Here is a 24,617-nt window from a genome sequence, read left to right as displayed (position 1 = left end):
AGGTGAGCATGCTACAGATCAACATGCAACTGCGAAGGAATTTTGACGCATTCACTTAAATTATTGCTTTTAGTACTTAAAAAAAAATGATAATTTAATGACAGATATGAGATGAGATGAGATATAAAATTTTTATCTTATTTTATTTTATTATTATATATTTTTTAAATCTTCATACAAAATATAATAAATAATTTAATTTTTTCAAATCTTAATATAATAATAATATTAAAATATAATATTTTAAACATTAAAATAAAACATAAAATTCTTATCTCTTCCTCAAAGCTGTCCTAAGTGCGCCTACTTGCGCGCGCTCTCTCTGATTTCTCTCTCTCTATCCCTTATATCTTAAAAGCTGCTATACGCAGATGAATAGGAATAAACAGTCACTTTCTTCTTTCACTTTTATCCCTCTATCTAACCGTGTGTGTACATTTTTGTCCTGAGTTCTTTATATTTCGTTCGTCTGACCAAGGATGTTTTTGTCTTTTTAGTGAAGGTCCTATACATCTTCTGCTTCCTTCTCTCTCTCGACTCAGACCCCTCTCTCTTCTGTTTAACGTGTTTAACGAAGGACAATTCCTATTTTGAAGAAAGCATATGGAGACAGCATGCATAAAATTTTGCATGTTGGTTCAAACACCTGTTCGGTGGTTTCTAAATTGCTTAAAGGAGGAAACTGAAGCCTGGGGCGTGAAACCATATGATATAAAGGATGCAGATACTAACTGCAAAGCTCTCGTCCGCAAAGGCGTTGTGCGTGTAGCTGATATCAAGTTTCCTCTTCCATATAGGCCAAAATCGTTTTCCCTTGTAATTGTTTCAGATGCTCTGGATTACTTGTCTCCAAGATATCTCAACGAGACCCTTCCTGATTTGGCAAGAGTATTAGCTGATGGTTTTGCGATATTTACAGGTAAATCTCCAAGAGAAGTTTATCCTCTCTCTCACTTTGCATCATGGGTGCTTGAGTTTGGATTTAAAATTCGTTTCTCACCCTCAATATTTTCTCGTACAATCCGTTACCTGAAGCAAATTATTTTTTCCATTATATTAGCAAAAGGAACTAGGTGTCCATGTGCGCCATACTGCTTGAGTTTGGAAGCCGACGGATATGACGGGGGTAATAAGGCTTAATGACTTTTCAACTCCTTGATCTATCTATATATATATATATATATATATATATACACAAAATTATATTTACATAATATGATCCTAAAATCTTTCATATTAATTTATGTATATTTAAATATTTAACTACTTATAAATAGTTCTTATCCAAATTTAGATAACTACTATTCACGATACAAATCATATTTTAATCGTTATTTATCTCTCCTCCCACTCTCTCTCTCACAATCTTTTATTTTTCTCTCTCCTTCAACAACACAACAAACATTTACTTGCACATTCATTTTATTATTATAATATATTATATATATATTTTTCATTTTATTATATTTTTAATATAATATATAAAAAAAATTATATTTTTTATTATTGTGTTTGTATTATTAATTTCAAATGTATGTAGTGCATGGTAATTGCAAAATATATATATAAAAAAAACAAAAAATTAATAATCATATTTTTTTATTATTTTGTCTGTATAAGCTAACGTGAAAATTTTATTTAAATGACAAAGTGAATATATAAAAGAGATGATTTTGTATATGCATATGCATATGCATAGACCAATATTAATATTCTTAGAAGCTAAAATGGATGATGGGGATTCAATTTAGGAAGATATTTTCCTTACCCAACAAGTCAATGGCTATGATTAAAAGAGCTTTATACTTAAAATACATAAAATAAGTAAAACTAAGGGTAATGTTGTAAAATCATATAATTATACCCTTCCCTCATTTTAATAAGTCCTATTTAAATAAAAACATATTTCATTTAAAGAATTAATAAAAATGACATAAAAGAACATTATTTATTAAATATTGAACGAAAGAAATTGAACTGCATCGCATTGAGATCTCGACGCGCGAACTCTCTTTTATAGTTCTATAGTAAGGGATGTAACATGATTAAAAATATGAATTCTAAGTACTTAATGTACAAATTAATATATACTTGTGACACATTGTATGATCATAATATATATGCATCTTCCACGACTTAATTTATATGATGATCATAAAGAGGTGTCATGCATTACATAGTCTGCCACAAACCAGCCAGCCAACCAACATTTTGAACTAATCTTTTTGTTAAACTTGTATTAAACAAATTTAGCAAAATGATCAATTTGTAAAATTTTATTAAACTATGGCATATTTTGAATTAATTTTTTTTTTTTTGTAAAAAATCATATGATTTTTGTAAAAAATCTAAATTAGACAAACTTTTCTTGGACGTTGCTCTATTACTAGTATATATATATATATATATATATATATATATATATAAAGAAATTATAGTTACAGTAGGTAAACACAATTATTTTAAAAAAATGAATAAATACGAAATTTACATGAAAAGAAAATTAATTTTTTAATAATAGATTAATTTTTTTTCAAAATGATTATATGATTATATTTAAAATTACTCATATATATATATATATATATATATATTCATCCTTCAGTGAGCATCTTTTCCAAATCTTTCCCTCGCTTGAGTGCACTCTTCTATATGATGTTCAGTCTTGCTTGCTGACCATATATATAAGGAATAGAAAAAGCAAAAGCGAAAGCGACAAATACCTATCACGTCCAAATGAAGTGAGCCCTTCACCTTCCAATATTATTAGTGATATTAAGAATAAAACTTGCATAGCTCATTCAAGACTGAACAATTAAGTAGTTGAAGATGGGGTCCTCGATCGGACGAAGAAATTATTATAGGGTGGGGCTAATTCTTTGTATAATTTCTCAATTTATCTTTTTCCTTGCCTTATATATTCCTTGATGTATTTTTTTATTTTTTAATAAATATTTAAATATATTAAAAAAATATGAATAAAAAACTTTTTAAAAAAAAGTTGTAAAAGCAACTAGTGGTAGAGTAACACCGCTCTAAAAAAAATATACTTCTTACATACTCAAGAGATATATGTTGTTTTTTTTTAAATGATATATCAATGACAGACATTTAGAAAAAATTAACTTAACTCTATAGTTGTAGAAGCTCACTTTTTTTTTAATGAGAGTATCTTATAGCCGGTCCGATCCATCTGTTCCTTCTAAAATAACAGCCATCCAATTAAAGACTCACACGTAGCTCCTCCATTTCATATGCAATATACCTGTCCACACCTGATAATATAAAAATGATTTCCTCCCTCTGGAGTCCACCGAAACCTCCTCCTCTCTGAAGCCCCACACATGCACCACTACGCCTCCATCCAGCCTCCGCTCGATGAGGCTCGTCTCACCGCAGCCATCTCTGACAAAACCCGATCCTCCAGCCTCTGCTGCCACACTAGCCCATATGTGACCGCACGACACACAATTTTTTAAACTCCCCTCTCTCTCTTGAAACCCAGATCCCTCGCCCCTCTCCTCTCTGCAAATTTTCAATACCTGAAAGCTGCTTGTAATAGTATCCTTTGGTAGAAAAGGGAACACATGCATCTCCAACTCAACATAAACGATAGAGCATTAGCAAGTAACTAACAGAAAACAACAATAAATTCATTCAACTTTTTTTTTCTTGTAGATAGCCTTGGCCCTTAACACGTTTCTGGTCCCCTCACCTTCGTCATGGCTGAAAACTAGAAAAACTGGCCCGGTTTCACATGTCTATCTTTTATCACAAAAGAATAAAACAAACCTACCATGATCCATATGAGAATACTTTATATGGACCACAACTGAAACATTTATAATGAATTTAACATGCAGGCGGGGGGCAATAGTATGAGGGAGAGAAAAAATCATTTGAATCTTTTATCCATACCATTTCATGAATCTTTTACACTAAGAAACAAAGCATTTTTACGAAGAGGAGTGGTGGCTGTGTCGAACTGGGTGGCTGGGTCATCGACGGACTGGTGGTTGGATGTTGGACTGGTGGCGGCAACAAGAAATGGAGCTGGTAGTGGTCATCTGATGGTGGCGGCAATGAGTGGTGGAATTGGTAGTGGTCGCTGGTGGCGGCAAGACACTTTCATTAGAGGCAGTGAGGCATGAGTGAAGGGCTCCTCTTCTCAGATGGGTGTAATCAGATGAAAAAAATCTACTTTGCATTTTATGAAATCCCTTACATGTCTCATTCTAATTGGGGGTTGTTAAACCTATAAGAACGGTCAGACTGTTCTGAAGAGGAACTGTTTTTTAATACATATTTGATCACGCTCGCCTGATGCAAAGCAATGGGATAAGAAGTAATATATATATATATATATATATATATATATATCTTTTATTATATAAGTGCCTATCAGACGGCTATAAACGGAAATTCTTGTTTTCCGTTAAGTACACGTTAAAGCAGTAATCTGCATTCATTTTGGTCTCTATCGAAAATCGGCTCTCTCAAACTAGACTGGCTCTCTCTCTAGAACCTTGCTCTGAAACTCACTCCTCTGAATCCAGCTCGGGGGAAAGGGAGCTTTGGCTCCTTCTTCCTCTTCCTCTCCTCGCCGGCCCTTTGCCTCAGTTTTTTTTTCCTCTCTCTCTCTCTCTCTCTCTCTCTCTCTCTCTCTCTCTAGGTTTTTGGCCGAATAAAGGGGGTAGCCGTTTCGAGCTTCTCTGGTGACCATCGTTAGACACGCGCACCACCGGGAGAAGCCTCACCCACCGATCTTGCAGTCAACAGGACTGGGAGCCAATCGGAGCGGCGCGTTGCGCTGACGTGCTGTTTAAAGGAAACGCGTGGGGTTCTCAAACCACGGCGATTCATCTTCTGTCGACGCCATGCGCAGCACCTCAGGACCCAGCGACTCCGGCAACGACTTGACCGGCCGAACGACTCCTTTCCAGTGTGGCGCATGTCATGCATGCGCCATCGTCAATTTCCATTTATTTTCCGATTCTGTTTGGTGTTGTTTGTCTGTTTCCGATACTGTGTTTGTTTGTTTGTTTGGTTTTTGTAGTTTTGTTTTGGTTTGATGTGAACTTGATGCCTTTCCAATTTCTTGGGTTGAGGTTTCATTTACAGTTTGTTTGCACAGGAATTGGGATTTGTTAGTTGGATATTTTTGTTTGCATATCATGTTTCTCGTGCAAAGCGTGAACTTTATTGTATGAGAATTGTCTGATTGATCATTCCCTTAGCATAGATTAGTGAGTTTGTGTAGTGGGTGTATACTTTATTTGCGTAACGGATTTATTGATTTGTAGATGGGCTCCACAGAGTGTCAAGTTCACCGGCCATTAACGACCTTGATTCCACCCATAAGCCATTTTTGCAGTCTTTCGCACTCTCCTCTGAACCATACATACTGTCTCTGCTCACCATGGGTTGCTCTTCCTCTATCCCAGGTAATCCTCACAGGCATTTGATTGATTTTGTTGTCCTTCGTTTTAGGGTTTGCAGCGGTTCAGATTGATTGAGCCTGAGTTTCTTTTCTAATTTTAATTTTGTTTAATCCAAGGCTAAATACAGATACCCTCATATGGGTTTCCAGAGTTTTTTAAATCAAGGTGTTGGAAATGGGTTTTCAGTAGGGCGATTGTCATTGTGTGGGTCTGGTTGTGTGCGACTTTATGGGCGATTTTGGTTGAATTAATTGATTGGAGGGTTTAATGTTTGCAGATAGGAATTCAGTCGCACTCACACACAACACTTTCTATCTCTCTTTCTTCTGCTCTCTTACACACACTACACTTCCCACCCTCATATCTGTGTTTTCTTTCATTTATTTATTTCTTCAACTTTATTATTTTTAAATCTTGCGAATTTGAGGTTTCATCTTTCAAATTTTTTTTTTTTTGTGTTTTTTCAGTTGTTGTTTGTTTGTTTGCTCTTCATGTTCTGGTTTTTTTTTTATCATCTGTAAAAATCAACACCTCTTTTTATTTTTGTTTTCTGATTTTTTAGAAATAAAATTTTAAATCTAACAGATCTAAACCTCATCTTTCAGATTTGTTTTTTTTTTTCAGCTAATGCGTGTTGATTATCTTTGTGTGCTTGTTTCTATTTTTTTTTGTTAATACATACAAATCTGAGATTATATTTCTAAGAAATCGCAATCTGTGTTTTTTTTCCTTTTCAATTTTCGGTGATCCAGTTCTTTGGTTTAATATATTGAGAAATCCGCTCATGGGTTTGATGAATTTTGTTGTCTATGCATTTTCTGGTGGGAAATTCGTGATGGATTTGCGCATACAAGTCACTTGGCTCTTTAGGTTACTTTATTTTGTTTATATATGCGTGTACTTTGTCTCCCTTGCATGAGGAAATTTTGAGAAATTCCTAATTCTTGCAACTTTTCGTTTGGTTTGGGCCAATTAATGATTTTTGCATAAAACTACTTTTGGGTGGGCTTATTTATGCTAAAATTTAGTCCAGATTTCGTATGGCATGCTTGTGTAGTTCGATCTAGTTATGTGTTGTTGTATAATTAGAATTATACTTTTGTGATTTTGGAGTTTGGTATAGACATGGTCAAGGGTTTGTTTGGACTGCTTTAATGTAGAATGCATTTTATGCAAACATGGTGATTGTTTTTATGTGCTTTGCTTGAGCCAAAAGTTTTGGACTTCATACTATGATTGTTTGTGTTTTCTCCTTTGTTTTGTCGGATACTAAATAATAATGTTTTAAGTGTATATTACCAGCCTTTCTTTCCTGGGATATTTTTGCAGATTTTTTCTCCTTCATCCTTAACGAATCTTCTTCGTTCCCCGAAAATTCAATCTCCATTAATAAATGAAATCTCTGCGTTGTTTCTGCCTCTAAATCAGACAATGGATCGCAAGAATCTTCCTTTCAGGTGGGATCGAGTTTTCTCTCTCTGTTTGTTTAATTATGCTCTTTGGTTGAATTTATGTGCGCTTTGCTATTATCTGTTGAATCATTGTCAATTAGCAACATCCCATATTACTAATTTTTATGATTCCTTTTGCCTGTCGGTTTAAATAGGCTATAGTTTACTCTTTTATGTTCATCTTATTCTTCCTGTTCAACTTCGATATTTGTTTGTTGCAGGGAGCTGAGTTATTTTTTAGGAGCGTGCTGGCAAGCATGGAAAATGTGTACTTAAACATGAACCCCACAGCAAAACAAATATTAGAGCTTGTTCAACCTGTCAATAGCAACCAGATTTGCTATGATCATTTGGCATTTAGAACATTCGGGTTATTCTTGGTTTTTAATTTTGCATATTTTATCAGTCATTTATACGCTTTTCTATCACTGATATGATATTTTGTGAGTGACATCTTTGTCTTCACTGGTGTAAAAATACCTATGTTTAAATAAGTAACTTTACTTTTGGTGCACATAGGCAAATACATGCACAATGCACACATAATTAGTAATTACTGAACTCGAGTCATAGGCTTAACTTTGTTTGTATCTTGTGCTATGATATATAAGTGTACCTTTTCTTTTGGAACATGCTAGTTGAATGGTTATGGTATTGACTTGATGGCTAAATTTTTTCTTGATTTTGGCTATGAGCCATGGGACGAGTTGAGGTTTCCTGTAAAGCAGGTTCACGTCTTTTGTGCTATTGTGTGTACGAACAAAGATTTTTTTCTGCTCTGCAGGTTGTATGTCTACTTTTTCTTATTCTTTGCAGTTTTTCACATCTTTATCCGTCAGTCTACAGGTTGTATGTCTATTTGTTCTTATCTTTTAGTCAGTTTTGCAATTTTTCACATTATCCATTGAGTATTAGGTTATTTTAAGTTTATTATTTTTCTTCTTTAAAGTTTAGGGTTTTAGGATTTTAGGGTTTAGGGTTTAGGCAATTATATATATATATATATAAGGTTGCACATTATTGGAAGCAAGATATAATTCTTGCCAAATTATTTAAATGGCCCCAACTACGTGCGGCGAGATAGTTTTTGGTATATATATATGTAAATATATATATATATATATATACTGTAAATGCATAATGATTGGGAAAATGGAAAAAAACTAAATTATCTCATCTTATCTCATATAATCATTATAACTTTTTCAAACTCTCACACAATATATTATAAATAATTTAACTTTTTCAAATTCTAAAACAAAAATTGTATTAAAAAATTATATTATAACAATATTTTATTCAATTTTCAACTTTAATATAAAATCATCTCATTTTATCGCACTATCTAAATTGCACTTAATTAAACTAAGGGAGGCATAGGAGTCGGACGGGTGCCTTTCACTATTTTACACATTGACCAGTAATAAGAAAACACGTAGGGATTCTAACAAAATAACAATACAATTGCATGCAGTGAATCTGGATTAGCTTTTGACAGATACACTTAATCTGACCCATTAGATCATCCGTAACCCATGAAATTGCTCGCTTCTAATGCTAACGAAAGATTTCAACCCAAAAAAAGGACAGAAAAAGAAAAGATAAAAGCGTATTATTGTCAAAAGGAGTTATATTCAAGAAAAGTTTTACTGAATCGGAATGTGCATTTTATTACCTGTATAAGGTTATGTTGGATGCCCAAATTTTCTCAAAATGGGGTTGAGAAGATTGGGCTTGGCCTTAAGACAGGTCTTGGTTGGAGCCCAATATGTACTTTGTCACATGTAGCCTGTAGTGGTGTAATTGGTCTGGTTCGGTCTGGGGGTTATAGATCGAAAATTTTTATCCACGCATTTTTTGGATTGAGACCGGATCGATTATCCATATAGACTGGACTGGACTGTTAGCTATTGGTCCATTTGGTCCGGGCAATATAAAATGGGCTAAACATATCAAAAATTCAAAATCACTTCTAGTGTGTATTTTGACTATTTTCAGCCAATCAATACATAAAAGCCCACAATGTTTACATTTTAAAAAATAAATTATTTATCTTTATTTGCATATTTTGTACTTAAAAATAGCCTAAAAATTGAAAAACATTATCAAAATTATCCTTGTCAATCCATGAGAATTAACAATCATCATAAAAAAGTTAAAAACAAAAAATAGAAAAAATGAAATTAAAAGATGTAATATCATCCAAACTCTAATTTGGTCAATGATGATATGTTAGATGAAAATTACATATAACTACTGTATAAAATAATATATATGTAAAAATATTTTAAAAAACCATATATATATACTTTGCTCAGTTCGGTCTGATAAATAAAAACCGCACTCTAAGATCAAACTGAAAAACAAAATTCTTCAATATATATATGAATTGGACCTTGGTCCGATCAGGTTTTTCGGTCTAGCCAGTTAATGTTTGGATTAAAAAATCATTTCAACTCATCTTATTTCATCTAATTATTATAATTTTTCCAAACTTTCAAATAAAATATAATAAAAAATTTATTTTTTTCAAATTTTAAAATAAAAATAATATTAAAAAATAATATTTTAACAATATTTTATTCAACTTTAAACTCTCATCTCATCTCATCTCAACTTAATTCAACTCACTGTCTAAACCTCCAAATATTTCCATAAGTCACACAACTCTTGAGAAGACCTCTCGAACACTGTAGCATGACTCTTGAGTTAAACACACCAAGAATTACAATATCATTAAATATCAGCTATCTATTTTGAATAATAATAAATAATATTTCAGTACATTTATGAATAGTAGTGAAATTATTTAAATTAATATATTTTATTAATTTTTGGGAAATGAGAGAAAAAAACTTGAATAAAAATATTATAAAGTTAAAATATTATTAAAATATAATTTTTATTTTAGAATTTGAAAAAAAAGTATTTTTTTTTATATTTTGTTTGGGAGTCTGAAAAAGTTAAAAATTTAAAATTAAATAGTATTTTATGTTTGAATGATATTTAGAAATGAAATATCTGAAAATACTTAAAATCAATTGTGTTGACAATAGGCACTTTAATCAGGCCTATTGGATCATCCGTAACGCATAAAATTGCTCGCTTCTAATGCTAATGTGAGGGATCCAAGGCAACAACATAACTTAGGATTTTCAACCACAAAAAAAAAAAAAAAAAGACAGAAAAACAAAAGACAGAGAATATTATTGTGACATTGTCAAAAGGAATTATGTTCAAGAAAAGTTTTGATGAATCGGAATGTGTATTTTATTGCTGTTTATAAGGTTATATTGGATACCCAAATTTTCTCAAAATGGGGTTGAGAAGATTGGGCCTAGCCTTAAGATGGGCATGGTTGGAGCCCAATATATACTTAGTCAAATGTAGGGATGTAATTGGTCTACTTCGAGGGGTTACGGATTGAAACTTTGGCCCACCATTTTTCTGGACCGAGATCAGACCGATTACCCATACTAGGGGTACTACCCACACCATACGGTGCGGGGTAGCCCCCACCCCACCCCCGCATTCGAGGTACCCCACCCTGGTGGACAAGGTGTGGGGTAGATTGAGAATTCGTCCCGCCTCATGTATACTTAAAAAATAAATTACATTCTACTATATTTAAAAATTATTCCTAGGTACAAAAGTGATTAAAATTATATTTTTAAACCCAAATTGTAAATTTAAATTTTGTAAATATGATTATATTTTAAAAATTATGTAATTTTTAAATTTATTAGTGCATATTTTGTGAACAAGTCTAACAAATTGTAATATATATTTATATATACACAATTTGTAAAATATAAACATATATTTATATTTATATAATATATGTATATATATGTATATATAAACATGTAAGCGGGGGCAGGGCAGGGGAAATGAGGGGCGGGGTTACTCGTCCTGCCATGCAAGTGCGGGGTGAGAAGGGGTAGGGTAGCGAGGTGCGGGCCTTGTTGCCCACCCCCCTAACCCATACAAACCGGACTAGACTGTTAGCTATTGGTATGGTCGGTCCATTTGGTCCGAACCAGTGTAAAATGGGCCAAACATACAAAAAAAAACCAAAATCTCTTCTAGTGTGTATTTTGACTATTTTCAACCCATCAATACAAAAAAGTTCACAATATTTACACTTTTGAATATCAACTATTTATCTTTATCTACACATTTTGTACTTAGAAATAGCCTAAAAAAATTGAAAAATTTATCAAAATTATCCCTATCACCAATGAATTAACAATCATCACAATAAAGTTAAAAACTAAAATTCCAAAAAAGGAAATTAAAAAATGTAATATCATCGAAACTCTAAATACATATGATCAATGGTGATAGGTTAGATAAAAATTACATATAACTACTGTATAAAATAATATATAAAAAATATTTTAAAAAATCATATATACATTTTGATTGATCCTATCCAAAAAACCACATACCCTGAAACCGAATAAAAAATCGAAATTCTAAAATATATATGGACTGGAACTCAATCCGGCCGAGTTTCCCGGTCCAGCTTGTTAATGTCTTTATGGTGCTTGTATTTCGAATTAGTAAAGTCTTAGTCCACACTAAATCATAAAAGTTCTGCTACATAAAGTCATTTTTACATATTTTTTTTATGCTGATCGGTTAAATAAGTTATTTTATATTAAAAAAAATAATCCAGCCGATCACATTAGTAGACAAAAAATAAGAATACGCAAAACTAACCGCAAACCAGAGATGAGAGTGCATGCTTGCTGGGCTTGCAAATAGATTTTATTAAATAATATTATTTAAAGAAAAAAATAACACAGTTCTGGCAAAATCTTACATTTTCTCATAGAAAGCTCATGCACTGTTGCATTACACTATTTTCTCATCTGGCTTATCTAAAACAGCAACTTCACACTCTTTACAAAAGCAAGCAGTGATTTAAGCCAAACCAAACTGGTCGTTGACATGTGGATTTGAGTGATCATGATCTTTCCCCCGAAGTACTTGAAGACGACGTTGGCCTTGAATTCCAATACTTTTCAATCTCCTCAGCAGTTCTTCCCGGAATCCTCCCAGCAATCAGAGACCACCTAGGCAGTACATGTTACCATTCCGACAATAATATTACATTAATTTTGCTGCGAAAATGGAGAGCGGTAGGAGTTAACGACAACCTAAGAATCAACAAACCTTTTTCCGACCAATCTGAACATCCTAGCAATGAGTGTCACCTCATCTTCTGAGAATTCCAGCTTGGAATCCTGATTACTCTTTACCCCTGAAGAAAAACAACAGAACTATATATGTTGTTGCCTTTTCACCATCTAAAATCAAAAGCTAGTTGATCTTGACTGAAATAACACAAAAAAAGAAAGATATCGATCAGATTTCAAATGGGTATATTACCTTTAGTATTCTGATCATTACTGTCATGGTCATCAGTGGCATGATCTAGCAGCTCTCCCATGATTCTCCACCAGAAGTCTGCACAAAGTCAAGAAGGGTCGGGTTCTGCAGAATGATTATTCAATATGGAGGAACATAAGCAATTTATAAACAGATCACCATTAAGGTCGAGAAATACAGGAAGACTGGTAGTTCTCAAACTTTGATAGGTCGTTGAGGCTATCATGTTAATATGATCAAGTAGTCCTTCCTTTTTGGGGTTAAAATGAGGAGCCACAAATCATTCCAGCTAGTGCGTATCTGCAGCACGCAACTACGCAAGATGACAAAGCAAGCTCGTGGGTACGTTGCTGCCCTGGCAGTACTTGTTTCCTTTATCCTGATCTATTGGCCGGATATATATCTTAGCTAGCTTCCCTCGCATTAGTTAGTTCATTCCCATCCTTACCCGGCCGACAACTATATATACGCACGGTCCGGTGACACCCCGGCAAGTGGCAACAATCATGCTCAAGTCTAGAAATTATGAACTGTATTTAATTAGTCAAATGGTTCCAATTCCATAGAGCTCAAATTTGTCATCTTTGTGGGTTTGGATTGGCTTTGATTAACTATATATATATATATATATATATAAATATATAAATATATATATCGATTCTGATTTTTTTATCCAATTGAATAATCTATTAAATGTTTGTGTGAGGTTTATAATTTTATTAAAAATGTTATACCAACAATATTAAATGTTGTATAATTCATGATATGGTGGTATACAAATTTATAGTATTTATATACATATCAATGAATTAGGGGCTATATTATCTTACGGAAAATGATTAACCTATCTATAACTATTTACAACTTTATTAAAAATGACAAGTAATTATGTAAAATCAAAAATATTTTTTAATGAAGCAACACAATTACATTAGTTGATTTGGAGTGGATAGTAAAATACTTGTAGGTGTATCATTATCCCTGTTAAAAATGAAATTCAAGTTTACAAAGTTACAAATCCATCATTCATTTGATATGTAGTTGTAATGTAGACTATTTTTTCATAAGAAAAAAAGGGAAAATGTTACTATGTCTCTTAATTTATATCACTCACTTTGCCTCTTTGGTGTGATGCCACATAACTTATTAAAAAATAAATAAAAATACAAATGTAAAAGGGTAGAGAAAATTTAGAGTTTTAGTTTTCATTTTTTCGTGTTTTTGGGCGCCATTATATTTTGAATATATATTTTTATAATAAATCATGTGACACTATATTGTGGTGCCCCGCCAAAGGTGTAAAGAAGTGTTATAAATTAGAAAGTATAGTAGCATTATTCATAAAAAATAGAGATAATAGAAAAGTGAAATATAATTTTAGAATGTGTAAATTTGCATATATAATTCTTTTGAAAAAAAATAAAATCCACTATAAAAAAAAATTTTTCATTTGAGTCTTGCGTCTATGTCTATGACTGTAAAAAATATTTTCTAAAAAAACATTGCTTTTGCTATCATATAAAAAAAATAGTGAAAAAACAATATTTTTTACAATTATTTTATAATCATATTTTTAATTGATCGCATTTTCTTTTCTAAAAAAAAAGAAAAAAATGAAAGAGTGACAATGAATGGCGCGACGGCGCGTATGCTGACATTCAACAAAAAATTGAAAAAAGAGAGAGAAACGACGAAGCAGCCTGGTCCTGTTAGAAATAGACTGTTTCATTCAACTCATTCACAGTTAACTGGCACACAGGTTCAGAGTCTCCAATCGCCCAATTCCTTTAAGCCACCATTCTGCTGGTACGTAATTGCCCCTCATCAACCTTTTTTTATTTTTTATTTTTTTCTTCCCTTGATTTCGATGTCATCCACAACATCTTTCTCCTAAAAAAATCATGTTTTTTGCTTCAGCGCGTAGTTCTTTATGCTTTGAGCTTTAGGGTTCCTGAGGTTTGAAGGCAATGCAGTCAAATTGGTTGTTGAATTTAACTTTTTTACGTTGTTTTTATTTTCTCTGGCTTTTTTCCCACTTGGTATTTTCTTTCATGATCAACAAGCTCATGTTATTGGTTCCGTTGCTAGAATTTGCCGAATTCGATTCATTATACTTCTCTTTTTTCACAAAGAAATAACTTATATTTGATAAACGGTTGAAAATGGGATTCTGAATGGTTCGCTTTGTTCCAAACGATGTAAAGTAGCATTCTTTTTAGGATTTACCTCTTATTGAAAAAACGTGCTGATTAAGTTGTTTAATATTCAACTTGGATTTGATGAGCTACTGATCTTGGATGCCCACGTGGAAATGAATGAACGCGACTCCGTGGTGTCGATTTTATGTTGGGCTTGAAATCTGTATTAATTATGCTTTTGGAATGGTTCAGGATGGTATGCACTCTTGTGATTGTCACTTTCTAGATAGTTGGGCTGCCGCAGCTTTTAGATGTCTATAACTATCTTGAGAACGAGATTTCATTTTAATTGAAATGTCGACACTTTCAAATGCACAATTAACTGAGGTTGGGCATGTTGATTGTCAAAATGTTTGCCCTGATACCCAAAGCCATCAAAGTTCTTTAAAAGTTGAGGAGGAGGAGGAGGACGAAGATGTAGATTTTAATCCCTTTTCAAAGGAAATCCTTTCACCTGAAGTTTCCTCAAGCTTGAGTTCTGAAATTGATGGTTTGGATGTTGGTGTAGTCGACAGTGGGGGAAAGGTCTTTGATAATGGTGTTGGAATTAATCTATCAAAGCCAACTAGCGAGGTGCAAAACTCTGTTGTTGGAGATTCTGAGCATGGTGAGGTGGAAACTGTTATGCAAACTACAGTATCTCCCGAAGGAGTGTGCGAGAAAGAATTGCTAAATTCTGTTTCCAGAAATCCCAAGAACAGAAAACCTGCCTCAATCTCTCAACCAAAAATTGGTACTGTTCAAACAAAAGACAATGGCACTGGAGATGATTCTAATGAGGTTATGGTAGGGGAATTACGTAATACAATGCATTCCCAGAATCCCGTATTACACTTAGAGAATAAGGATGCTATCTGCAAGCGTACTAGGGCCCGTTATTCTCTTGCAAGTTTTACACTTGACGAACTTGAGACTTTTCTTCAAGAAACTGATGATGATGAGGACCTTCAAAATGTTGACGATTAAGAAAAGTACCGGAAGTTTCTTGCTGCTGTTCTACATGGTGGAGATGGTGATGGTCAGCCAAATCAAGAGAACGAAAATGTTGATGATGAAGATGAAGATAATGATGCTGATTTTGAGATAGAGCTTGAAGAGTTGCTGGAGAGTGATATAGATGAATGTAATGGGAATAAAACCCAAAAGGAGTACATGGGAGCTGGACGACGGCCAGAGACTAGGCAGAATAGGCGCCAAAAAGACTCTGCCCAATATAAAAAGAAGCTTCAGGACAGGCAAATAGGCCATTACGTCCTCTCTTACTGGTTTTGCCTAATGGACCAATTGTACCCTTCTCTACCAATGATGGGAAAACTTTGATGCCTGATTATTTTATAGCTGAAGATGGTTTTATAAAGGGATTTACTCTGCATCAAATAGGCCTGTTATTTTATAGAATGTTTCAAGTGCTTTTCATTCTTTGTCAATCATATGCTTGCTCAGAAGTTTAACCTCTGTATACGTTGCCATTTGGTTGAAATTGTTTCACAGCTGTTCAGGACTATCGACGGCGTCAGGTGAAATCTGGTAGTGAAGCTCCCATTGTAAGAGAACCAATGTTTACCCTTTCTTGTTTCCCATCATATCCTAAAGCTAATTGTGAAGTTTTAAGGGGGCCTGTTGTCTCAGCTGTTAAAACGGTGCCGTCTTCACCCAACCCAGTGCCACCTAAAAAAACACTGGCTGCTGCACTTGTTGAAAGTACCAAGAGGCAATCAGTTGCTTCAGTTCCAAAGGAAATTGCAAAGTTAGCTCAAAGATTTTTCCCTTTCTTCAATCCTTCATTATTTTCACATAAGCCACCCCCTGCAGCAGTCGTAAATGGGGTGCTTTTCACTGATGCAGAGGATGGGTGAGTTGCGTACTTTCTTCTCTTCTTGGTTGCTGCCTGCTATTGCTTTTCCCAAATTGGTGGCTTTAATTTTCTTGATTATTTACTCAGATTTTTTTTTTTTGATTATTCATTGTAGTCAGTTTTAGAATGCCTTCATGTCACCTTTTCATGGTTCTACTTTTGTAATGGTTTAAGAAGCCAAATGAAATTTGACTGTAGAAACTAAAGCGAACTTATTTGACTTTCAGTATAGGTATTAACCGGATAGGAATATTTTCTGAAAGTCATAGAGTTGATGGGATTTTAAGAGTCATTTCTATTCACCATTTAGGATCGGTACCTTGATTGATGCAGTGAGAGGTAAAAGCTTTTCAAGGTGAGATTATTGGGAGACTGTAGTTTAATTGATTCGCATCCAAAAGCAATCTTTTATGCAAAGTGAGACTGCAGGTGTGATTGGCAGTTGAAAATAATTATTAAACAGAAATGCTTTGTACATGGATGCAGTGCACGAGATACACACGGACTAAGCTGCGTTTAGATGTTGAATTGAGTTGAGTTGAGATGATAAAATATTGTTAGAATATTATTTTTTAATATTATTATTATTTTGGGATTTGAAAAAGTTGAATTGTTTATTATATTTTGTGTTAGAATTTGAAAAAGTTGTAATGATGAGTTGAGATGAGTTTGGGATCCAAACTAAACAAAGTTCATGTGTACAGTAAGGAACAGTATTTTTTTGCCTACTACCACATACATCCCATGCATCCTGTCTGTGTGTGTATCAGCACTCAATTATTAATAGGGATAAAATGACCAATAGTTTTTTGCATTGTAGTTCCCAAATCCCAAGAAATCTTATTTATTCTTGATGATGGTGTTAGGCATTAGCCTTTTGTGTTGCTTGTTTGTTTCCTTTAATTACTTCAACAGGCCTGGTGGCTAGTGACAATCTAGAAGTTTAACAAAATTGTAAGAGACGTTTGTGAAGTTTCTCTTGTTTTATGTTGGGATTCAATGCAGGCTGTCGGCACTGGGGTTGATGGAATATAACACGGATTGGAAGGCGATTCAACAACGTTTTCTTCCATGCAAATTGAAGCGTCAGGTAATTTATGTCTAGATAATGTATTCTAAATGCAAATATTTTCTGGTAATCATTATCCAGACAAACTCTTAAGCTTGGTTATACATTTGTGTTTCAATTCGTCCTGCCATTGCTGCTAAGCAGGGACTCAAGGGAGGGAACCATTTGTTTGTCTAAGGGTGTGCAAATAGAGTCTTCACTGTTTATTCATTTATTAAAACAAATTCATATTTTATTCTCTTGGATCAGAATTACTATAAGTGGGAAATTGTTCAGATTTTTTTTGTCTAAGGGTGTGCAATTAAAGTCTTCACCTTTTATTTATTTATAAAAAAAATTCTTCATCTTTTATTCTCTTGGATCAGAATTACTGTAGGTGTGAAATTGTTCAGAATTTTTTTTTTATAAAGTTATTAATGAAGGCATTGCCCCAGTAAATAGGTAGTGTGCAAGACAAATGCTTAAATTAAAAATAGGAAAAGAGATAAGAAGATCATGGAAACTCAGCCCATTACAATCTATGGAAGCTACCAAAGGAGCAAAGCATTAAAGAAGAAAGTTTTAAGCTCCTTCAATGTCTGCTCACGAACCTCAAAATGTCTATCACTCATTTTTCCCCGAATACACTACACTATACAAATAGAGATAATCTTCCACACTGTTGCAATTTGTAGCTATCATATAACTTTTCCAATTGGTGAAGAGGTCTGCTATCCTTTTGAAAAATACTCAAGCCAACCCAACTCGAGTGAAAAATTCATTCCACATTGTACTAACAACCTCAGAATAGTCATTATTTTTGCATATTCAACACTGATCCATCACAATGATGTGGCATTTTCTTAGGTTGTCCATGGTGAGGATTTGCTCTTAGAATGCTGTCCAGGAAAAAAGGCTACTCTCATAGGTGCCTTAGTTGCCTTAGTTCGCCAAATATTCTTTTCAAGGGAATGGGTTACAATCCTGAGGTATAAGGACCTTATAGAAAGATCAGATAGTGAATTCTATTTCTTGGTAGAGGCCCAAAGCATCTTATCTGCCCCTCCAAGACGTAATCTAGTAGTGTAAAAGAGGTTGTAGAAATTCGTGAGGCATCGACCCCCCAGTTTTGGGCCGCTAAAAAAAAAGAACAATCCACTAGGGGGAGTCACTAGAGAAGTTTAATAGATCAGCCAATGAAGCTTTCTGCACACGTGCAATGTTATACATTTATGGGAAAACATCCTTAACGGTTCTGTCATTACACCACAATTCATGCTAGAATGTAGTCCTACTGTCCTAGAGCCATTACCCACCTGACTAAAAAGGACCCCACATCCTCTTTTGATATTCTTCCATAAGCCCACCCAATATGGCCTATGCATTTATTAGAACAACGTCCACCCCAAGTACTCCCAAATTTATAATTCCATAAGACCTCTCATTTTGGTACCACCATGCCATTTCCCAAGAAGGGCACAAGTGAACAATAGCAAGTTTCGAACTCCCAAACCACCTTCAAAAATTGGAGAGCACATCTTGCCCACTTTACTTGGTGAAATTTTAACTCTTCACCAAGCCTGCTTCATAAAAAGTCCCTATGTAGTTTTTTTATTTGATTGGCCATGCTATTGGGATGGGAGCAAAGATAGGAAATATGTAGGCAAATTTTTTTGATTGGAGAAATATTTAGGCAAATTTAGAGAAGGTGCTCTTGATCAAAGTGATCCTAATTCCTACCACCTTTCTTTTCCAGTTTTAATCCCTAGCTGTTTGGTTAACTATTGTCAATAGATGTGATTTTTCTTACCTATGGGTGTTAGTGTATTTGATTTACTCTCTCTCTCTCTCTCTCTCTCTCTCTCGCTCTCTGTGTGTATGAGAAAAGAAAGTGTTTCATAGTGCTGTTTTTGAGGTTTTTTCAATTGATAATGGATTAATATGGTACAAACTAAGTTTCATGATTAGGCAATAATGGGCTATTTGAATTTACTCGTGCTACTTTTGTTGCAGATTTTCGTTAGGCAAAAAAATCGCTGCTCATCTAAAGCACCAGAAAATCCCATAAAGGTATATCGACAATCTAGATCACAATGAAGATAAATTATCTTTATCTATAGCTTCTCATTCTTATTCATTGTCATCCTAGGTGGATTTTTTCCTGAAAGAATGAATATAACCTCAAGTTATGATTGCAATTTACTCCAAAATCTTGCATTCTTGGTTGTGATTTCTGTCTCTAATCAAATTGATTTGAAATGAACTCTTGACTCTTCAGTTGAATGTTTTGTCACGTTGACTGGTTGAAAGAAATTTATGGTAATAGGATGTTAAAAATTTGTACGGTACAATTTTTTGTCATATTTCATTACAAGAGATGGTATTTAGTTCTGTTTAACAAATGCACTATTTGAACAGTGGTGAGGCAGATTGATCTACCGGAGAAGTCTCTGGATCATGTTCTCATTTTTAATTGATAAATATATAATGTAGTTGTTTCTACTTCATACAGGCAGTTCGGAGAATGAAAACCTCTCCATTGACTGTGGAAGAGATAGCATCTATTCAGGAGGTAAATTCGATCAAGAGCTTTGTTGATTATTAGTATTTTTCTTAACAAGATTTTCATTTGAATGATTGTGTATTATTTACTATATGATGCAAATTACTCAGGGACTTAAGCTTTATAAAATGGACTGGATGTCTGTGTGGAAGTTTGTTGTCCCACATAGAGATCCATCCTTATTACCTCGGCAGTGGCGCATTGCCCTTGGAACTCAGAGGTCATATAAGCAGGATGCAGCAAAAAAGGAGAAGCGATGATTATATGAATCAAGAAGAAGAAAATGCAAAACTGCAGATCTGCCAAGTTGGCAAACCACATCTGAAAAGGAGGTTTGTTATCCTCTGAAGCCAGAAAACCTACATGGACATTGGATCCTTCATAACTTTCTATCATATATACAATATTCTAATGAGTTTCTGATGGGTTGGACAATGCAGTCTGAATTGCCTATCACGAGTAAAGAATGTATGCATACCCCTGCATCATAGCCCGAAATTTGTGGTTTGAGCTGTAAACTAGCTGGCCTCTGCCTTGATACACGTAGTAGAATCTTGTTTTTCACTTGTTATGCTTTCAAGTTTGATAGTAATGTTGAATAGAATGGGGTGGAGGGTCTAAAATTATGGAATTCAAAATTCAGAATTATGGAATTACTTTGTAGTACAATGCTTGCTCTTAACCTTTTATTGAATTACATTGATTTTTTTTCTATTGATAACATCTAGATGTGTTCATATTAGTATATAATTATGTATTTGCATCTCTATGTTATATAGCCTTCTCTCAGTTCATCAAGGTGAAAAGAGTTTGGCCTCAGGCTGGGGCTTAGCTCACAAGCCTTGCAATAAAGCCGTTCTTCATCTCATCAATGGGCAATTTAGGGTTTTTTTCTCTCATTGATGATGGTGTAAATTTATACTGTGGTTGCGTTTGGTGCAGGACAATCAAGCTGAAAAAGCTTGTCGGGAGAATAACAGCAGAGATGATAGCATAGATAAAGCTAGTGAAGCTCATGTGCACCAGGCGTTTTCAGCAGATTGGAGGCCCAGTACCTTCAGTCCCATGAATTCTGCTCATCCTTGCTCAAATATAAAAGAAAAAAACCTGCCTATGGATACTCTGGCTCAAGGAAGTACTCCGATCAGGAAACAATCAACTTATAATGGATCTAGAGAAGCACAATCCCAGACTGCTATCATGCATAAGCTTCCACAATTGTCACAGTATACTCAGCATCCCTTTAGTTCATCTCATGCTACAAATTGTGCATCTAATACCATGAAACAAAATCATCCAGCTTTTGGTATGACATCAAATATTAGTAAATCCCCATTCTGTTTTCGGCCTTATCAGGCTCGTAAAAATAGTAGTGCTACTAATTTCCACCTAGTGAAATTAGCACCAGACTTGCCACCTGTGAATCTGATAGGGACCTCGGTCACGACCCTAGACGCTAAGCTGCTGCGCCCCTCCTTGTGCCATGATGACCGACATGATCTGCCACTTGCTTGACAGTGATGGCTATGTATGGTGTTGGATTAACTTGGATGAGTGTTCAAAGGATGTTTCTGGGCGAAATGTTGGTGGGCGTGCATGCATGCATGTGTAGAGCAGTTGGGCGGTTTTAAGCGGTTAAGTAGGTGGTTGGCTGTGGGTTGGCTAAATGGGTGGTTGGCTAAGGCAGCTTCTGATGTTTGTGGTTACTTCCTGCAAAGTAGGGAGGTGGTTATGGCTGGACAAGTGTCTAAGTTTGGGCGTGTGGCTTGGACAGTTACCACTAACTACTGTGCTTGTCCCTGTCCTTGCTCCAACTCAACTATGGTGGCCTGGTGCAGGCTAAGCCCCCTTTAATGGCTACTTGTGGCTGCCTTACGTGTTGTTCCACTCGAGTAGAGCAAAATGATCAGGAAGCAAAGAGGAGTGCAATGCAATAAACAACAAACCAAGATACTGAAATACCTCAGAATTGCATTAACATAGGGAAAATAAAGATAGCAATGGGTTACCCTGATTCACGAATTGCACAGGGTTAACCTTCTCCTTTGGGATTCACATATTGCACCCAATGGAGCCTAAGTGTCAGAGCACGTGAGTGCCTTCAAAGCTTACAAGTCAATTGTCCAAATGTTCAAAGATATCGAAATGCAATGGCCTAGTACCATATTTATACTAACATTCAAATAATAATAATTACAAAGAAGATAACAGTTGCTGGTTCCACGCCTCTTGGTTGAGGCCTCATGCCGTTGGTGAGCCATGGGTGGCCTGGATGAGCCCACGGCATGGGCAGCTTGCTGATGTGCGTGGGTCTTCAGGTTGGCCTGCTGGGTTAGCCCTGGCTGGTCCTTGGTCCCTGCATGTGTGGCCCAGATTGTGTGGGCTGGGCGTTGTTGGTGTGATGCTTGGTTGAACCATGGTGGCCTTGAGTGTGGCAGGCTGCTGCATGGCCCAGGCTAGAGGGGCCTGAGCGTTGGTCTACATGGCCAAGGCTAATGGTGCTTGGGCGTTGAACAACATGGCCCAGACCGTGTGGCCTGGGAGTTGGTCGGCATGGCCCTGGCCAAGGCCAGGGCGTTGAGTGGCATGCCAGCCTGCTGGGTAGCCACGCCGTCAATTCCAAGTTGGTTGTGCATGCGCGCGCTGCGCTGGTGCCCAGGCCATGCATGTGCGTTGTGCTCATGCACATGCCATGCATGCGTGCAGTGTGTGCGCGTAGCCCATGTGTGTGCGTTGCGCGTGCGCACTAGGCGTGTGTGCAGTCTGGCCGCTCTGCGTGTGCGCACTAGGCATGCGTGCAGTCTCGCCGTGCGCTGAGTAGGGTGTGACAACCTCGCTCGCGCGTGCGTTGACTGTGCATTGCCTGTTGAGGGTGACCGTGGCCTAGCATTCTCCAAGGGCTTGGTCTGTGGACAATCAAGCCATGCCAACAGAGCCTCTGATGGGTTGTTTGGGCATGACAGGGTGCTTGTCAAGGCATGGCCCGTGGCCTCCTGCCTTGGGGTTTTGACATTCCTCCTCCCTTTTAGCACATCTTTGCCCTCAAGGATCAAGTGAGGATACTTCTTCTCAAGCTCATCATAGTCCTCCCAAGTTGCTTCGTCTCTTGATGTTCCTTCCTATAGGATCAATGCTTGCCATATTCTGGATCTACCTCTGCCCCTTCGATGTAGCCTGTACCCGAGTACTTCTTTGGGCTTCATGAGGATCATTCCTTCTTGATCCACTGTGGGTAACTCCTCCCCCTTTAGACTTGGGTCCCCTACCTTCTTCTTGAGTAGGGAAACTTGGAATACCGGATGCAATTGTGAATTTGGTGGAAGCTGAAGCTTGTATGCCACATTGCCGAGTTTCTTCAACACTTTATACGGCCCATAGAACTTCTGGTTCAGGTTTGCACTTTCGGTCTTCCTCATGGATTTTTGCCTGAGCTGTCTAAGCTTTAAGTAAACATAGTCGCCCACTTGGAAGGTCACGGCATGCCTTCCTTTATCATGGTACTTCTTATTGGCCATCTGTTTGTGGATGATACGAGGAACTCACCTTGAGTTTGCTGCCTTGTAACTCAAAAAGCGGCTTCCAAAATGAACTCATAAAGACCCTGTCCCGATCTGACACTATGGTCCTTGGAAACCCATGCAACTTGGCAATGTTATGGATAAAGGCTTTGGCTACCGACTTGGCTGTGTAAGGGTGATGTAGGGGAATGAAGTGGGCATACTTGCTTAGCCGGTCTACTACCACTAGAATCACTTCATGCCCTCCACTAATGGGTAGACCTTCTATAAAGTCCACTGCCAAGTCCTCCCAAATCCTGTTTGGAATTGGCAATGGTTAGAGAAGTCCTGCTGCTGGCCTTGAGTCATACTTGGCCTTTTGACAGATGTTACACCCAGCCACTTGTCCCTTGACATCACTCTTGATCCCCTCCTAATAAAAGAAATGCTTCAGTCGGATATAAGTTCTCAGCCACCCTGAGTGGCCACCTTCCCTGCTGTTGTGGAAGTGATCAAGAATCTCTTTTCTAAGATTGGGGGCATTTGGCACATACACATAATTCTTGTAAAAGATGAGACCATCTTTAACACTGAAGCCTACAACCCCTTGACCTTGGGCATCCAAGAGCTCAACAATCTCAAGTGACCTTGCATCTAATTGGGCAGCCTCTCCGATTTTGTCCCATACTCTCCATTCAGCCCCACTCAATGCCAAACTTGATGACTCATTATCCCCAACTGTCTCAAGTAGTTGGCTGCCTTCCCTTCTGCTTAAGGCATTAGCCACCTTGTTTTCCTTACCCTGTTGATAGATTATGTCGTACTCAAATCCTAGCAACTTGACAAGGAATTTCTGTTGCTCAGGGGTGACTATTTTCTGCTGGAGTAAATGCCTTAAGGCTTGTTGGTCTGTGATGATGGTGAATTTGCGCCCCAAGAGGTATGGTCGCCATACCTTGACAGCATGCACAACTGCCAACAGTTCTCGGGCATAAGTACTCCATGCTCTCTTCATAGGCCTGAGTGCCTTGGAGATGAAGGCTAAAGGCCTTCGATCTTGCACCAGTACAGCCCCGATGCCCTCACTGCTTGCATCTGTATAAATTTCAAACGGCCTCTCAAAGTTGGACAGCGCCAACACAGGTGTCTTGGTCATTGCTCGCTTCA

At 36.2% G+C, this 24,617-nt stretch overlaps 3 protein-coding genes across 6 annotated transcripts; 2 read left to right on the top strand and 1 right to left on the bottom strand.

The window, feature by feature from the left end:
* The first annotated feature begins 423 nt into the window (after positions 1–423).
* LOC108982094 lies at positions 424–7,429 on the top strand. 2 transcript variants are annotated; one of them, XM_035689608.1, is made up of 4 exons: positions 424–919; positions 5,317–5,444; positions 6,771–6,898; positions 7,114–7,429. In XM_035689608.1, exons 1-4 carry the CDS (start codon positions 604–606, stop codon positions 7,166–7,168), a joined length of 627 nt encoding a protein of 208 aa, XP_035545501.1. In that variant the 5' UTR covers positions 424–603; the 3' UTR covers positions 7,169–7,429. The 2 variants fall into 2 exon arrangements, 1 of the variants encoding a protein (XP_035545501.1); XR_004801368.1 differs by having other exon boundaries at positions 426–919; positions 5,304–5,444.
* A 4,206-nt stretch (positions 7,430–11,635) lies between these two features.
* Positions 11,636–12,671, bottom strand: LOC108982093 (MYB-like transcription factor ETC1). Of its 2 annotated transcripts, none has more exons than XM_018953377.2 (4): positions 12,449–12,671; positions 12,290–12,367; positions 12,074–12,161; positions 11,636–11,973 (listed from the first exon to the last, which is right to left on the bottom strand). In XM_018953377.2, the coding sequence occupies exons 1-4, from the start codon at positions 12,513–12,515 to the stop codon at positions 11,865–11,867; spliced, it is 342 nt and encodes a 113-aa protein (XP_018808922.2). In that variant the 5' UTR covers positions 12,516–12,671; the 3' UTR covers positions 11,636–11,864. The 2 variants fall into 2 exon arrangements, with proteins under 2 accessions (XP_018808922.2, XP_035545500.1); XM_035689607.1 differs by having other exon boundaries at positions 11,663–11,973; positions 12,468–12,486.
* Positions 12,672–14,000: 1,329 nt separating this feature from the next.
* LOC108982101 lies at positions 14,001–21,827 on the top strand. Of its 2 annotated transcripts, XM_035689606.1 has the most exons (7): positions 14,001–14,095; positions 15,979–16,339; positions 17,348–17,432; positions 19,404–19,460; positions 19,903–19,962; positions 20,064–20,285; positions 20,896–21,827. In XM_035689606.1, exons 2-6 carry the CDS (start codon positions 16,044–16,046, stop codon positions 20,211–20,213), a joined length of 648 nt encoding a protein of 215 aa, XP_035545499.1. In that variant the 5' UTR covers positions 14,001–14,095; positions 15,979–16,043; the 3' UTR covers positions 20,214–20,285; positions 20,896–21,827. The 2 variants fall into 2 exon arrangements, with proteins under 2 accessions (XP_035545499.1, XP_018808931.2); XM_018953386.2 differs by lacking the exons at positions 17,348–17,432; positions 19,404–19,460; positions 19,903–19,962; positions 20,064–20,285; positions 20,896–21,827 and having other exon boundaries at positions 14,680–15,979.
* Positions 21,828–24,617: the final 2,790 nt, after the last annotated feature.

The sequence above is a fragment of the Juglans regia genome, chromosome 4 (genome assembly GCF_001411555.2).
Source record: "Juglans regia cultivar Chandler chromosome 4, Walnut 2.0, whole genome shotgun sequence".
In the NCBI taxonomy this organism is placed as follows: Eukaryota; Viridiplantae; Streptophyta; class Magnoliopsida; order Fagales; family Juglandaceae; genus Juglans; species Juglans regia.
Note: the sequence above shows the minus strand (reverse complement) of the source record. Positions and strands in the feature narration are given on the sequence as shown.